This window comes from Botryllus schlosseri, chromosome 1 (assembly GCF_051294905.1).
Source record: "Botryllus schlosseri isolate E-star chromosome 1, Bs_hap1, whole genome shotgun sequence".
NCBI classification, from domain to species: Eukaryota; Metazoa; Chordata; class Ascidiacea; order Stolidobranchia; family Styelidae; genus Botryllus; species Botryllus schlosseri.
Window position 1 is genome coordinate 32365456 of NC_137236.1, and position 18061 is coordinate 32383516.

General features: G+C 37.9%; 2 protein-coding genes across 8 annotated transcripts in view; one reads left to right on the forward strand and one right to left on the reverse strand.

Annotated features, from left to right (window-relative positions):
• Positions 1-17567, reverse strand: part of LOC145435398 (oxysterol-binding protein-related protein 6-like) — a 39004-nt gene extending 21437 nt beyond the window's left edge. Inside the window, exons 1-6 of one of the 7 annotated variants that reach the window (XM_080312677.1) lie at positions 17400-17567; positions 17273-17331; positions 14099-14123; positions 11826-11912; positions 8870-8923; positions 4790-4903 (exon numbers count right to left, since the gene is read on the reverse strand). In XM_080312677.1, coding sequence (XP_080168803.1) covers positions 4790-4903; positions 8870-8923; positions 11826-11912; positions 14099-14123; positions 17273-17331; positions 17400-17438 — 378 coding nt within the window. In that variant the 5' untranslated portion in view covers positions 17439-17567. Of the gene's footprint in view, positions 1-4789; positions 4904-8869; positions 8924-11825; positions 11913-12395; positions 13592-14098; positions 14124-17265; positions 17332-17399 lie in introns of those variants that run through there. The other 6 variants (XM_080312684.1, XM_080312710.1, XM_080312718.1 and 3 more) reach the window with 6 other exon arrangements.
• Positions 15466-16455, forward strand: LOC145435483 (uncharacterized). Its single transcript, XM_080312765.1, has one exon. It carries the CDS (start codon positions 15466-15468, stop codon positions 16453-16455), a length of 990 nt encoding a protein of 329 aa, XP_080168891.1.
• Positions 17568-18061: the final 494 nt, after the last annotated feature.

Below are 18061 nucleotides of genomic sequence, written 5' to 3' on the forward strand. Positions count from 1 at the left end.
GCAACCTTTGATATCATCCAGAGTTCCACAGAACTGAATTCCACCCGACTTGAACTCGATACTGAACAGCAGACACTATAACTTGAGCTCGGGCTGTAGTCTTAACACTACGACTCGGACTCGAGTCAATCCCGACTTGGACTTAGTCAGATTAACTCGCGACTCAAAACCTTGTGACTTGGTTACAACCCTGATTTGCAGTGAATCGGCTGTGGCTTATTTCAAAAATGCATGGCCCATAAAATCGGACACTGTAATTAGGTGCAATTTTCAAAAATACGCTTAGTTATTGTGATAAAGGTTCTAATGTCCAAATTCCAATGACAATTTCACTCGTAAACGCGGTCAAATCTATACCAAATCAATTTCTACTTTACAAAATGCAAAGTCTAAAAAGTCAAGTGTTTTTGCCAAAAAATAAGACTACAACCACCAGAGTAGGGCTACTTCCAAATGCAAAAATACTTTGTTACTGACCAATATCCATCTCTGGACAATGTATGGGCCTAATATAGTCTTGCATTAATGCATAGAATACTCTGTATATCGACCGGATAAAAATAATAATGCCGCTGATTATTTATCGATTAAACCATATGCGGCCTTAAAAACAGTGCAACTCAGCTGGCGAGAGCATTTATTCCAAATTAAGCCTAATTTCACATAAGTCTCAGATAGCCACGGCCGATTTTAGAAATGATACATCACAAGGAAATTATCCAGGTGTCCAATGGTGTTTAAAAGAAATGTTACTTAGTGCAACAAAGCATAACCTCCGTTTGACGTTTTAAAATCCTGTAATTGCGACATTGATACCTGAGAATTGCCCTGCTGTACCTTAAACGCAAAGGATCAGGCATTGTAATAGAGTATCAGGTTACTGTAACCTGGAGGCAAAAAAGGACTCGCCAAGTATCACTAAAGAATACCTGGTCTGGTATACTAGTAAAAGAGTAATATTTTCAGACTCTATAAAGTTTAATACTACAAGTGCGAGTGGGCAAAATGATTCGAAGAGCTTCTTGGAGGTACAGAACTTCAATATACAATTGAATAGCATATTGATATTGAGATGAACCCGAATATTTCCGGCTGACACTCGTCAGGGGTAATTGTCAGCTACTAGTAGAGAATTGGAAAGAACATTGTATATCAGCAATCCTATGACAAAATATGACGTCACCAACACGAAATTTCGAATAAGAGAGTAGGCTACTATTTTAGTGGAAATAAAATATCTGTGGAGTCGCGAACGACCTGCGACATTATTCCACAGTGCAATGAAAACGGTATATAGCCTATATGGTCAAAAAATACAAAATATTTATTAAATTCTTAATGGCAGCATAAAAAGGTACACATTTGCACTTTCCATGTCATTCGTGCATACTGATTCGACGCTATATTGAGTGATACTGGAATAAAATCATTCACGTAGGCCACTCGATTTTGCTCAGCCCGATTTAATACTCAACCAAACAACCTTGTCGCTGGCCTATTATATGCCAAAACAATATAGAATGTATTATTAGTGTAGAAATGACTAAAACAACAACGAAAGGTATCAATAATAGACAGTGTCTTTGTCTTACGGAGTGACAGACATTACTTAATAACTGGGGCTTCGCCATTACTGACCAGTAAGCTTTTAATGCTGCATATCACCAATAATGTCAGACATTAATCAGACACAGCCGTCGATATTATAGATTATTTCATTAGCCTAAAACCAATATGATGAGTTCACCAACGAACAGATTCAATCATTACAATCAATATCATATATAATATTATTAATAGATACTAAGATTCCATCCACCTATCGATAGTACATCCACAAACGGCTAAAAATAACTCAAAACAAATGACAGCAAAGCCATACCCCTGATTTACAGCACTGGTGGGATAACACGACTATTATTTTCACACCAACCTCAACTTTATACACTCCTTTTCCCTAGTATAGCACACTGAAAATCAACTTGTTTCGATGGCGTAGCGTCACAATCACGCGATAATCTAGTGTGCCTCCATATGGAAGCAGCACGCCGAGTATGAATTAGTATATCTAGCCTGGTATAAATATAGTCCACTATCATCAGCTGCAACATGATATGAGTTAGGCCATCAACCATGATCTCATAGCAACAGACTTGTACCAACTACTAATCCAGTTACGGTAGTTTTTTTTGATTAGTTGTGTTTCTAGTCACGAATTTTGAAAAGTGTTTGTAGTTGTAGTTCTAGTTGCGGATTTTGAAAAGTGAGTAGTTCTAGTTCTAGTTTTAGCTGTGCATATAGAAAAAAATTTGGTTGCCAAACAACTAGAAAACACTTGCCGTCGTTAGGCGTGAATCGTGATACCGATGCAAGTGTTATGGGGTGGGTTTTAGGGGTCGAAACCCCTCTCATTTCAAACTTGAACTGACGTATATGTGAAAACCGATCCGATTCCGATAAAATAAATATTAATAAGTTGCTTAATTGCTTCTGTTGTGTTTTAGTTGTTGGTTGCAGATTTTCAAAGGACGTTAGTTCTGGTTCTAGTTGCGAGCTAGCGAGAGTGAGTAGTTTCAGTTCTAGTTGCGCATTTCGAAAATACAGCAGTTTGTTCAGGTCTGCATCAACACCACACTGACATGAATTTGATATCATTACAGCCGGAAAATATTTTATAGCCTTATCGTAACTAAATTTCAACAACTTCCGGGATATAATTATGGCCTTGGTTATATTTTGAGAATATGGTATGGATGTCTGAGGCTATACCCTACACTAGCGAGCCACGCAGAGGTGGCGATTCCAAACCAGGCCCTAAATAACAGGGGGTGATGTCTGACATCAGTTACATGACACAGAAAATGCCAGTACGGTTTGAGAACTAGCTAGCCTAATATTTTTGAATGTAATGCATATAGGTGGATTTCAGGCCACACCAGATCATTCTCATTAGCACGAGAACAGCAAATGTCTGTACAGTGTACAGCAAGTTCTTCAGAAAAAAACGGAAATTTGATTATAATCAGATTACCAGCATTTCGCTGCAACTGCAACTATTTTATTAGAAAAATAAAATTCTCTAATTGTCCAAGTCTGGCTATAGGATTCAGAAATAATGACCATACCTTTTCTGAAAAGTGCCATATAACGTTTAAACTGAATGACAGTAGTGTTTGTATGCTGTACAGAGGTCATGAAACCTCAGTCAGCGATCCGTCTATCAACAAACTATTTTCCCATTTCAAGTTAGATCTTAGGTTTACAATTTTTCACACAGGACATTGAACACAATAGCAGGAAACAAACTAAACTTTGAATAGAGTTTACTATCAATACATTAGAAAGAGTTTAGTGATGAGGAAATGTGAGTCAGTAAAGTAAAATTCATTGAACTTAAAAGAGTGTTCAGTGTTCATTCAACAGTATTTACAGTAACACATGAGATTTTAGCATCAGCATAGTATTTTACACACATCAATTTAAGAAACAGGTTTATGATTATAGTCTCTTTACCATCAGTATATCATCAATAAAGTTGTCATTGCGTCGTTAAGCTTCAAAAAGATAATTTTACCTATGTGGTTGACATAAGTTTATTTATTGCGCATATGAAAGGTTAACGGCACCTCGCAACCAACAGGTCTTCCAAATCTCACAGGATAAGTAACTGCAATTCATCAAGATTGACCTATAAATAACCCAATATGCCGACATTTGTACTGCAAATAGCCACTACAGCGGCTGATTAACGGTCTATTGGGTTTCAGACTGATATAAATGACCATGGTCAAGGTGTGTTGCGTTCTATGCGGCACAGATGATCACTAATGTAAGCGGTGTTGGAATCATTGTGTTTCTACAATTCCAAAACTATCCAGTAGGTCTTTAGGCTTTGCTTTCCATATTTATGAAAGTAGTTGTATTATACTCGGTGCAGTATACTACCAATCATGCTGATATTAAGTGAAACACTTCATTTTCAAATTTATTAAGGAGGTATTGGCGAGATTATGGAATTTTGGGTATAAAATTTTTATAAAACCAAGTTTTCTCTACGTTATAGTGATTAACTTTCTGGTATCACCTTGTATAACTACCAGAGTTACAGCAAACACACGTATTAGTTTAGCAGTGGCTAAAGTATTGCTTTCATAATATTATTAATAATAATACTTATTTTACTAGCCTATTTTTAATTCGAAATTCACGAAACACCACATTTAGCATGATGAATTCACTGGCAAAAAGTAGTGACAGTATTGACTCGACTTGTACTCGAGTCATTGTGAACCGAGTCATATGACTCGAAACTAGGACGGCCAAGACAGACATTTCATTGTAACGTCATCGAAAAGTAAAGTCACCACATGATTGGTAGTTAGTCTATCAGTCCTGATACTTGGAAAATAGGGCCAGAAACTGTTAGGACTGAGGAAAATTACGATATTATGAAAGCGAGCCATCTACAGCAATCGAGCAGAGTTGAAAAAATTGAACGGTGAGCAAAACGACTTGGACTCGGACTCGAGTCATAACACTATCACTCCGACTCGACCCTCTACACACTGACTTGGACTCAGACTTGACTCGGTGGTGCATTGAGAATGACTCGACTTGACTCGAGTCAAAACTATAAAAGTGAGATTGACTTGTGACTCGGAGCCTTGCGACTTGGTCACAACCCGGGTAAGGTAGTTCTAGTTTCAGATGCGCATTTTGAAAATCCAGTAGTTTGCACAAGTTTGTACAAGCCTGTACCACACCAACTCTCTACGTATTCAGTATTCACCTTTAAATGGAATATGGTGTCTTCCGCATCCAGGTCAATGCGATAAGACTTCTTCTGTGTAGACATCACGCTCAGTCCAACATCCAAGATTCCGTGTAGCTTGCCTTTTGCGATCTACACATAAGCAAAATGCATATTGACAGAGTGGTTGGCAATACATACAAGAACTCATTCACAAGAGATCCATTCAATGGGCAATGAACAATAAGGCTGCTCGAAAATAACCTTTTTTTTTCAAAATTTACTGGGACAGTGGCACTTGATAAAATTGTTAGGTCATTTGCACACAAAATTTGGCTGAATTTCAACTAGTAGAAGCGTTGATCTTAGAGAAAGTTTTTGATTAATCGGACAGGCTAAAATCATTGAATTATTCAATAATGAAAAATTTTGTACTCAAATAAATTGGAATCTACGGGCTGGCATTGAGCCTGATTTGCTTTGCATCTGTTTCAGACAACAATTTTATGGAGTACTCAGGATGCAGTAAGATTTCAAACTTTTTAGCTTTATTCTCAAATAAATTCAAAACTCTCTCCTATGATACCAACACTTTGACAGGTTACAATTAAGCAAAATTTTTTGCAGCCAGCGTTTTTTATAGGCAATGTAACGATGTTATCTAGTAGTCAGTGAAATTAGACAGTTATTTTTTATCAACCCTAATGTGCATTTGTCCATATATCAAATGAGGACTGATTTTCAGAGTTGCAAAATGATTACAATAGTTATTTCAATCAATCTTAGTGGCAACGTCTCTGGTACAAAGTAATGAATAAGAGTCCACTGTGTACTACGGCAGTAAAACTCGTGCACACAATGAATGCAGAATGACCCAGTAAAATTTTCATGGTGTTTTCCACCATTAGCCATTAATATGGTGACAGCTTATGGAAGTTTCCTGGAACAATCTGTATTGAATATGAGTCACGCACAAAGCAGTTACAAGCTTTCTGCTAATAGTAAATTGATTCTGGTAATATGACACAATGTGTTGGAAAAGGCTATTATTTACTGGTATACGCATCTAGATAAGTGGAATTCGGACTCTAGATTGTATATCACCTATCACGTCACAATTATACTTGTTCACATTTGATAGAGGGCTAAAAAAAATAGAACATGTTTTCAGTGCTGGAGTTTTCGAAATACGCAATACAAACAATATAATAAAATTCTTTGTTTGATGTGAATTTTGAAATAGCCTACTAATTGAAGAGCGTGCGTCGATCTGTTCACCAAAAACACTAAAATATTGCATGTATAAATAAATTTTTCAAGGTCCCCTGGCAAGTCCTATTCACGTGCAAGGTTAAAAGTTGTATATCAATGCAAATACCTGAAAATTCAAGTCTTTAACCATGTGAGCTGCTTTTATCCCAAAATCGTCACAGGTCTTATGGACAGATGTATTAAATTACTTAAACGATAGGTTTGAACCATTTTTGCCATGTTCTATCCCAAAATCGTCACAGGTTTTACAGACATGTATACTTGAGCACTTATGCTGCATTAAATTCTTTCAACAGCAAGTTTAGCAGTGAATGCACTAGACGGAGCAAGCCAATAACTCATTACTTTGAAAGCGATCAATCAACTTAGTCATCACCATTAGCTGCAAACAGGTTCCTCTGACATACTTAACAGGTTGGCAATATTCAGGTTATTTAGTACCACTCATAATAAATGAAAAATGTGAGCGAGTTACTATCAATTCACAATACCTTGTAATGTCTTACATATTTTTAGTGTGGGAAGTGTATGATAATGCAACTAAATAATCAAGGGCACGTTAGGATGACTAGCTGATTCTCGGATAACGGCACATAAAATGAATGGTGTGACTTAGCTATAGAACTCAGTTACTCAGTTATGATATATATTGATTATTATTGATCAAGCACATCTCACTCAAGGCAAAGTGATGACAACTTGAAGCAACTGCGCAGTTCACCAGTTGTTATTGAATCTCTCAAGATCGTATTCATCAAGAGTTGGAAAATACCAGGTCAATGGTCAGATTAAGTCATTAAGAGTTCATCCTCTGATTCAAATCTCCTTTCTCTTAAGAATCAGCATAACAAGGAGAGTTGTCATTAATGATTATGATGTGGCCAGGTCGTAATCAAAATGACATTTCATACAATCATTTTGGTGTAATTGTTACATACATCCCCCATTTTTTATGTCACCGTGTTTGACGACTTATTTAGATTAGATGTTTTGGTTTGTACTCTTGATTATCCTTGTTGCGTCCAGTGAAGTAATTCAGATTATAGAAGCAGCCCCGTTAGTCAAGACATTTTTGCACACATTGGCTATATCTGATACACTACATCATGTCCCGGCCCTGATGATCAAACAAAACGCTTTTGATACCATCCCCTACATCACATCGCTTTGCCACGTTAAGTAAATAGGCCCACTAAAAATCTTGTGACAAATTGTGATGTAACTTCGATGCCAGCGACTTAGATGTTATCGTTGATAAGTTGAAGGTCAAAATCTGTACACCTACATAAAGTTTAGTCGCCATAGGTGATATTTGAAATGGATAATATACAATTACCGAGTATTCCTGATGGAAAACCGGTTTAAGCAAATGGCATGTGGTTAAGTCACCTTTATTTATGGGCACAGATCGTAGGTCGAGGCCGTTCACAATTCCATTTGTGTGCCTTGGAATCAACTTTTATCAAAATACACCAACCAAAACTCTGTCAACAAAAGGAGTTCGTGTATCACCTAAAAATAGTACATTGAACGCTCTCTCATTCGAAATTTCTTGCTGGTGACGTCATATTTTGTGATACGATTGTTGATATACAATGTTCTTTCCAATTCTCTACTAGTTGCTGACGATTACCCCTGACGAGTGTCAGCCGAAAATATTCGGGTTCATTTCAATATGAATATACTATTTAATAGAATTTATATATCATGCAAAAGTGTAAAATATTGACTTAGACAATTGACCTATGGTTAGGCTTGTTCTTAAGCAGTACAACACCACATCAAAACTAAACCACAGAAGTCTTGATACCATTTATGACCTTTTCGCAGCCTAACCAATTCAAATAACATAGTTGAGATTGGTATTCTTGACTAAAATAACAAAATATACAGACTGTCTTGTCAGTTTTGAAACTCTGCTCTCACATTATAACCAAGTCTGTGAAAAATCGACACGACATCACTCATTGATTTGTAATCATGAATTCGTAGGATTTGCAGCGTGAATTTGTGATTGACCGATTGCCCGTCAATCATCGAAAGCCGAAACTGTCAGATTTAGCAGCGTGTATTTGATCGCAGGTGAAATATTCATTTTAATCCGCCAATAATGTAGGTTCATTCTCAAAATCTACAAAGCTTTAAAAGTATATTTAGCTTATTGGAATACTAACCTCAACCTGGCAGTAGGCCTACCAATAAATAGTGTCGTATGTCTAATATAACATTCGTTTCAGGTTCAGGACTACATTCATCACAGTACAAGATATTGAGCTCGAACAGTTTTCATGTGGTCCCTTTTAACTGTGTAGTGTGTAAGGGCACAATAACAAGCATACAAACAGATATTCCAAGGAAAAGTGTTTGTGGATATTACGTACCATAGGCTGTATAATCTAATTTTGAAAAACAAATAACAATGGAATTTTCTGATTCATCTGCCTACCTCAAGCCACCACAGAGAATAGTAGGCCTATTTGTTAGGCTATCAGAATACAATTGGTTTGTTCCATAGGCCTAATATGATATTTGCAAGGAATTGAAAAAATAATCAAATTTATAATCGGAAGAGATTCTGGGCAGTACAGAATTAGTAAACTACGATATAGAATTGAATAAAATATTCATTTTTTTTTAATCGGAATATATTATTACATTCAAAATCGTCTAATTAACATAATGAATTCACACAAAATAGGCTATGCGAGTAATCCAAAGGGTATATCATATTATTAAACATGGATGGAGCAAAAAATCCCCCAGATTATTCAAGACCCACACAATGATGTAAGGTCCAATTTACCACCATACAGACGCAAGAACGTAATTAAACTTTGATCAACTTACGTCGTGCGGCGATTTTGCATATTTCATGAAGCCTTTCTCCAGCACAAAGAACCTCTGAATAAATTGGTACATATTAGTCAAAATGAAATTTCACATACAGTAGGCCAGTGGTAAATACGCATACAAAGTACAGCCAAAAATCAATCGAACATGTCACAAAATCCCTGAATCAATCGAAGCTTTTGAAACCACAGTCTGATTTGAATGAAACCCAGGCCTATCTTACACGAGACCAACGGATGGTTAGTAATTGAACAAATCTAACGACAACATTGACATATTTTCCAGGGCGTTATATTGCATCAAACAACTGAACATTATTTGGTATGCATGAAAACGTAACTGCTGTCTATGTTGAGTTGCAGACCTTCGCGATATTTTTCGTTAGCCTTAGCCCCCCCCAAGATTTAGAATTCTTAATGGAATCATACTAGCCAGATATTAAGCTTGGCAATACACTATTCATTACGGTTGGGCACAATGATCAGAATACCTGAATCTGTCACTAATAGATAATTTATAAACGAAAATTATCGTTTTTTGATACTGTATCCACTGTGGGAGCCTTAAACCATAGACTACTAACATAGGGATGGATACGCAACTCCCGATGGTTACGCTTGGGCAATCAGTATCTATTGTTGCTGAGCAATCTTAAAGCAGCCTGATTGGTAGTGCTATAGCTGGTGACCAGATCGTTGAAATTTAATATAACTGGTCTTAATCGAAAGCTAGTGTCACATTGATTTCGAAAACACAAATTAAAACATGTCAGGGCAATAGAATCCTCCCAAAACAGCTCTTAAAGTCTGAAAATCAGCATTTTTTCAACAATGGCACTGTCGCAGGACAATGAACGTAACAATGTCCAAATTCGTCAAGCGATTGTTCGGAACAGTGCAGATTTTCAGACTTTGAGGGCTGTTTTGAGGTGGTTCCATTGTCCTGACAAGATTTTAATTTGTATTGCCGGAATCAGTGCGACACTAGCTTTCGAGTAAGACCAGTTTTATTAAATTTCAGCTATAGAACTACCAATTATGCTGCTGTTAGATTGCTCAGCAATTTGCCTAATCACATCGACGGGTTTTGAGGGAGATTTGTGTATCAATACGTAGGTTAGCAATCTATAGCCTACTTATACTGCGAAAGGTCATATCGTTGCATGTCACACAAGTTGTAGAAAGCTACACACGTTAATGGAAATGACATAATTGCGAAGATGTGATCCCCCCACAGCATTACCACAAAGTGCAATGAAATAGGTATGGCCGAAAACATACAAAAGTAGGCTACACATTTTAAATGTGATGTGGAGCTGGCATCATATTGTGTGCGGTACATATTTGAACAATGAACATGCATAGTCAAGGTGCATATTTTAGGTTCCCACATCGTTCACATTGTCATACCAACTAATATCGAATGGATTTTGACTATCCCCTCTTTGTCATGCCAATTTATAGGCTAACAAGGAAAGCTGATTCCTTTGATCATTTTCAAAATAGGTAACATTGATTGCTTATAAGAGTCGATAACTATGAATTAAAACTGAGGATTTTGAGATGAAATATGCGGACTCAATATGACACAGTTATTCAAAATCAAAACAGTTGACGCAATGCATGCAATGTATCTTGTACGTACATGTACACTTGTACAGTACAACAAGACTTTTGTCTTTTTTATTGATATTCACACATCAGAAATTCGGGAAAGCTTCAGTATTGACAAATGGCAAACATTGGCAATCCATTTCAGTGCGATCAGTAATATCGTATCCATTTACAATAAAAAAAAGCTGTACAGAATGCCATGTATACACTGTTGCATAAGCAAATCACTTCTCTGTAATGAGAATTTGGTATATCACATGACTGAAGAGAGCATGTGTGTATCTGTTTATTTTGTTATATCCATATGATCTAGGTCAGGATGTATCGCCAACCCTTGTCTGATTTTATTGACCCTATCATGTGTTAGTTACGAATTATTTTCATAAAAACTTATATAGTATAGGTTTATAGCACTTGTGTAGTCGAGTAAGATACCGGTAACACTAAGTTTCGACTTCAGTCAAGTGTTAGTGCACCGCCTGAGAGCCTAACATGAAATCACAACAGTAATTACGATTAGAAAGCTTAAATATATGCCATATATGTACGTTTTCGCGGCCACAAACAAAATAACCTCACGGTAAAACGCCGTCAGAATAAATATTACCCTTCATGACCATGACAGTTTCGCAGAGCTTTGGGACAATGCTCTGGGTCGAATTGTTACTTAATGGCAATGTTTTGGACAGCTGATTGCGATTAAAAGGCTGTCACATTGGTAGAAAAGTATCAATATACTATATTTCGCGTTCATAAAATATCTTCTAGTGTGAACTTTAGCCATCCACAACTAGCTATTGGAAATAGCACCGATATTTCAAAGTGACGGGGTTTCGAATTTGAAATGGTTGAAGTTGTGACACCCAAAACCTGCCCCTGGCTATGTCATGTCAGTAGTGACGACTCGAGCTGGCAATGGCTGCAAGAACATCACAAAACAGAACACCGGTCAGTATCACGATTCACGCCAAACGTTGACCCATGTTTTGTTGTTGTTCCGACACTAATTCTCTTTTTAATGAAGGCCAAGACTAGAACTAGAAGTGCTCACTTTTTAAAATCTGCAACTAGAACTAGAACTACTCATAAACTTAGTAGTTTGGTGATGGTCCTATTTTGTTTGCTCGAAGAAATCTATTCTCAATACCCGACTACAATTGATACTCGGCTCAAGATTAGAGTACTGGAATCATTGTACCTAGCTATATCATCATGAAGCTGAATATACATGGTATTAATAAACAAATAATTGAGACAGCATTCAAAAACCTCTGCAAATTTCTACATCAATATAATGCCTTCGATCACAAATCACGAAAAATGTGTTGAAGCGCAGTTACCTTGTGCCAACCTTTCAAGGGCCATTTCCGCCTCTTCAACATATGGCCCTCGTACTTTTTCGGAGCATTCGCATGGTCGCCCATGTCCTACCAACAAAATAACACGAATACGTTAACTGTATCCGACACTGCCTTACTGTATTGATTGCATGGAGCAACATGCCTATAAATATGCAGCGTAAAATGTGGTGCTAATGCGACGACATGTATAGGCCTATTGAGATATTTATGGGGGTTATCATTAGATTTGTATGGATTTTCATCAAGAATACCGGCTAAAATGTGGTATATAGTTCCACGTGGACTAAATATAAATCAAAATATCAATATCCCCAATCCAGGCTGTAGAATGGAAAGATTCCTAGAGTCACAATTGTTTTAAAACATTTCAGTCAAGATCATTCTGAAAAACTTTTAAAATCTGTAGGCCTGGTTTTGAGAGACATGAACACAATACGGTATTTGATGTGAAACAACAATGGTATTGAAATATTCATGCGTTTTACATGGAATGCTCGCATCTCTTTCAGTAACCCAAAGATATTGAAATAAATTGCGAAGTATGCCTACAATGTCATAACGATATGCTGATGTCCGATATTTTTCCAAGTCTTGACACAGCATGCAGACGACAGACAAAATCAATTCACTGACAACATATAGCTTATTGATGCCAGAGAGAATTAGTTCTATCGAAAGAAGCACCAACAGAAATATAATTAGAAACTAAGCTCTAACTCAGTGTTAAGAATCACGGAATCGTAGGCTATAACTGTATACCTGTAAACTATACTACCAAACAACTGCCAGCTGTTATCAGAATACAATGGTAGGTCTACTTGAAAATAATTATTGATATACCGTACGGTACTCTGTTGAGCCATTATAATAGTTCAGTAATTAAGTACAGCCAGGGGTAAGACCCAATTATTAATTCTGTATTACAAATACATGGGCTATAATACTTTATACAAGGCTCTGTACAGGCTGGAGAATGCAGCACACTATTGTGTCTCACTCAGGAACTGGAATTTGACCTTATCTACAAAACCTAGCCTAGTGGTAGCCTACTTTGAGTTATCACATATATGTATAGTAAGTGGACTGGACATAAAAGAATAAGGATTCAGTTTCTAAATCCCGCAAAAGGTAGGGTCAAGTAGGCACCATTGTTAGGTATTATGTCCAACAAAGACATAATTACAATTACAAGGCCCTGTACAGTGTACAGAGTAAGGAGAATTTTATTTCTATTGTGACGGAGGGAATATAATCTACCTTGTGTATGGATACATGTTGCAGATATAGGCCTATGTGCTCAGTCTATATTATATAATCAGGCACAATTGACTACATGAAAAGGATCATCAAGGGAAACAATATTCAGAATCCCATACGGCCATATCATCTAAGTATAATACCCATCATACTTGTTTAAAATCATTGGGGCTAAAAACAGGCTGTCAAATCTGCACAGTAGTTTTCAAATTTCAGCTTCAATGAATTGCGAGTATTGATTCTCCAATGATGTAATCCAGGGGTGCGCAACCTTTTTGACAGACAGACCAAATATAATGAATTCAGTCAAGACGGGGGCCGCACATAGGCTTTCTAGTACAGTTGCACGGCCGACCATCTCATTAAGAAGTGGTAACTGCGACTGTAAATGTATATTCAAGTGATTTCAATGAATTCGTTCAATCTTTTAGCTCAAATGTACCGGAATATAAACCAAATTTCAAAGTTATGTCATGCACACCATTCAAAATTCGTACTTACACAATCCTAATATAATCCCAATTTTTTGAAGTTCAATCTAGGCTATGGTACCATAGATCTTCGTATTGTTAGACACAAGGGCTCAACTAAATGAATAAAACTGACCAACATATATATATTATCAGATGGTAAGTGCATTTTACAAAATCAGGACTACAAAAAAAGCTGTACCAAAATATTATATCACACACTACGACAGCTACAATACAAGCCAACAGAAAGAATGCAAGTGTTGTTCGAAGCAAATTTATATTCTATTTATTCAAAGGATTTTGTTGGCAGCGGCATGCAGAAAAATCAACAAAACAAAGATACTGAAAGCTGAATTTTTGAGGCTGGAAAACACCTTCCAGATTTCAACATTGACAAGTTGAAGATCGTAACTGAGTCTGACTGCAATGTTAAGCTACTGCAAAAAACATCAAAGAACAACTGAGTGAAAGCATTATATTACCATGCCACAAAGACAACACCAGATACACGGCAACACTTACCGGACTCAAGTTTTCGATACTATCACTGAAAGGTGTCAATAAATTATACCCAGCTATTCGTACAATAACAAAGTAATGGTATATTACACATAGCTAACAGACTACGCCAAGCCAGGGGTGTCAAAATAACGGCCCGCGGGCTAACTGCAACGTTTGGCTGAAGTCTTCGCCTATTTACCTGAAGTATTGACTGATTATTTATAAAACTTTGGACACCCCTGGTCTGTAGAGTCACTGACCTGACTTATAGTTATTATTTACCACAAATCTTCAGCTAAAATGAACCAGTAGATGCGCTTGTATCAATAATCTGATGCTATATATGCATTCTAGTTTACTGGTCAGACCAATCATATTTGCAAAGCTTTTTGTCGTTCGTTATCATATTTCAATGCTGAGAGAGAAAATTGAAGTTGACAAAAATAAAGATGTATTGCATTACCAATAAATAATGCACCGAAAAGCAACTGAAAATATTGACTTTCAAAGAATTCATCGACACTATGATCAACCCTTTATATGCTTTCATCATTCCATTCGATACCGTCAATCGGGGTGACTTTGATTGTCAGGGTGACTTTGATAATTGGTATCAAAGTCACCCTGCATGTCAAAATTGATCAATGGTGTCCAAAATTCTGTGTATAGTTGTGTGTTTATGATAGTAGATATGTATTTTCTGTTGTCTTTGTAGATACTGATAAAGTTAGTTACAGTTACGGTACGGTATGCCACGATTCTACAAACGGAAAGCTGGGTCGAGGGCGTATCAAACCGCTTATACCCAAGCAGACTTAGAATATGCTGTGCGCCAGGTGCGGGTCGGAAGTTTGTCCATTCTTGCTGCATCGAAACGGTTCAAAATACCATACGGAACGATTTGGAATAAGACACGTCCAACAGTGAAGCATTCAGGAAGACCGGGTGGACAATCATCGTTATCGGCTGCCGAAGAGACAGCAGTCATAAAAGTCATTAACCACCTAACTGATTGGAAATTTCCACTATCTTCTTGTGATATCCGTTACCTAGTTCAAGACTATCTGAACCGACAAGGGAAGACCATAAAAATCTTTAGTGATAACCTGCCTGGTTGGGATTGGCTAAACAAATTTAAGGAGCGTCATCATCTTACCCAACGACTTGCTGACAATGTGAAGCCAGGCCGTGCGGAAATTAGCTCTGCTGAAGTGAAAGAGTATTTCAGAAACATCTATCAGGAACTGCATGGGGTAGAGCCTCAGAACGTTTACAATTACGATGAGACCAACGTAACAGACAATCCAGGAGTTAAACAGTGCATTGTGAGAAGAGGACTTCGAAGAGTGGAAAGAAAGACCTCACACTCTAAACAAGCCGTGAGCGTGATGTTTTGCGGAAACGCAGTGGGAGAGTATCTCCCTCCGATGGTTGTCTACAAATCTAAAAACCTTTATACCGAATGGACGAAAGGTGGCCCACCTGGTACATTGTACAATCACTCAGCTAGTGGTTGGTTTGATTCCACCACGTTCGAGGAGTGGTTCAAGTTGTTCCTCGACCACGTAAAGGAGAAGCCTGGGAAGAAAGTGCTTATTGGGGATAATTTGGCATCACATTTCAGTGCACAGGTGATAGCTGATTGTGAAGAAAATAATATCAAATTCATCAGTTTGGTACCAAATGCAACTCATCTCCTTCAACCATTGGATGTTGCAGTATTTGGACCAGTGAAGAAAATGTGGAAAAGGATACTGGAGGACTGGAGAAAGGAGAGCAGAGTGAGGGGCAGCATACCAAAGACCACATTTCCCTTGCTTTTGAAAAGACTTTGTAATCAGATGGAGGAGAAAAAGGAAAACCTAGCTGCTGGATTCAAGGCTTGCGGTCTAGTTCCTCAGGATGAGCAGCAGGTGCTCAAGCGTCTGCCTGATGCAAACGAAAATCCAACGGAGACAGTGCAAGAGGCCCTGGGAGAAGTTGTGGCCAACATGTTGAAGGAGCACCTGTCTCCACCAGCAACAACACGTAAAAAACGTGGCCCCAAAGTAGCGCCGGGGAAGGCATATACATCAGCAGACATAGCTGCTCATAAGGAAATGTCAAAGAGGCCAGCTAGAACAGGTTCTGCAAGTACAAGTAGACAGAGTGGGAAGAGACGCAGGGTAATTGAAGTACTAATGAGTTCTGAGGAAGACGAAGAAAGCGAAAGTGACAGTGAGGGCGAAGTCTGTCAAATCTGTAGTAAATTCAACTGTGGGAGGTCGAGGAGTATCAGTTGGGAACAGTGTGACAACTGTGACAATTGGTTCCACGAACTCTGCCTTGAGAGAGAAGGGACAGGCAGTGCAACTGCAAGCTGCAAGTGTCAGAAGTAGACAGACTATGGTATTAGCGATAGATTGAAATAGAGAGGCATTCAACACGACAAGTTTGAAAGCAGCGGTTTACGGTTTAGGTTAGTTCAGACCTCAGGAGACCAAATGCGTTTACTTGGAATTTAGATGATGAAACCTACTTTTGGGGACAGTGTGACTTGAGAGAGAAGGGACAACCAGTGCAATTGCAAATTGCAAGTGATGGTAATGATTGTAGATTTGTGTCTACTGAATTTCTCCAGGTGGTGGTGGTCTCTGAACAATTGAACATCTCAGAAAACTTTGTATTGGTGGAATATTTTGTGTTGATGATTGTTGTTTTGTGTCTACTAATATTCTTTAAAGGGTGATCGCTGAACATTTCAGAACACATTGTATTAGTGGATTAAATTGTGTTGGTGATTGTAGTTCTGTGTCTATTATATTTTCAAACAATTGGCTATCAAAGGAGTCCCAATAGGAAGGTTTATTTGATAAAAAAAGAAAATTTTCATTGACTATCAAAGTCACCCCGGCGCCGGGGTGACTTTGATAATTTTTTGGCCTTTTAAAAAAGTATGAAGACGAAACCTGATAAGAAAGTTATTTGGTATATTGATAGCCAGGACCCACATTGTTACTAGTTCAAAGAACCAAGGATGAGAAAGCCCATTAACCTACTCGAAATGTATCAAAAGTGCCGAAAACTATCAAAGTCACCCCGATTGACGGTACCATTCCCGGATTGATATTTCCATACAATAAAACATCTATAAAAATTCAAAAACAGTGTTGGTGCTATAACCGCACGAATACACTCGGACTGATTACCATTTACCAGAACGGTAGCTCATCTTGAAATGTATACCGTACCGAATGTACTGCATAACCGGTGCGCTGAGAAGTTTCGACATTATTATGGATTTACATGTTAAGGTAAAACTATTAATTGAGTTGATACGTACCGTAGGAACAATGAACTTCATTAGAGAGTGAATAGCCATTATCCAAGCTGTTTAAATTCCGATATCAAACACAAACAGCCAGCGCCGGTTACCACTTCACCAACGCATAAGCCAGTACGGAGCGTAACTACGATGACGAATCTCCGTTTGTCAGATGACGAAAACAAAAGGCTGAACCGGGTGAGGCTTTCTCATGCGGAACAGTATCAACAGAGGCATTCTAGTTTTGAAAAAGTATATTGCTTTTATAGTTTGTACACTACACTGCGAAATATAAATCAGGATCAACCAACGATTAATTTAATATTTTTGTATGAAGGATACTCACACTGGCCCCTGCGGCCCCGTGGATATACTCAGATATCGCAGATATCGCAGGTATCGCAGATATCGCAGATATCACTACTGTGGATATACTCAGATATCGCAGATGTCGCAGATATCATTGTGGATATACTCAGATATCGCAGATATCACCAAAAAACGCAGACACCGAGGTCATATAAAGGTCACGCTTCGTTTAGAGCGCAGATATCACGTCTTAAGCATGTCTAGGTCAATTCAGTGCGCAGATATCAGGTCCGGACCATGCCTGGGGGAATTTTGTGCGCAGATATCACGTCTTAAGCATGTCTAGGTCGATTCAGTGCGCAGATATCAGG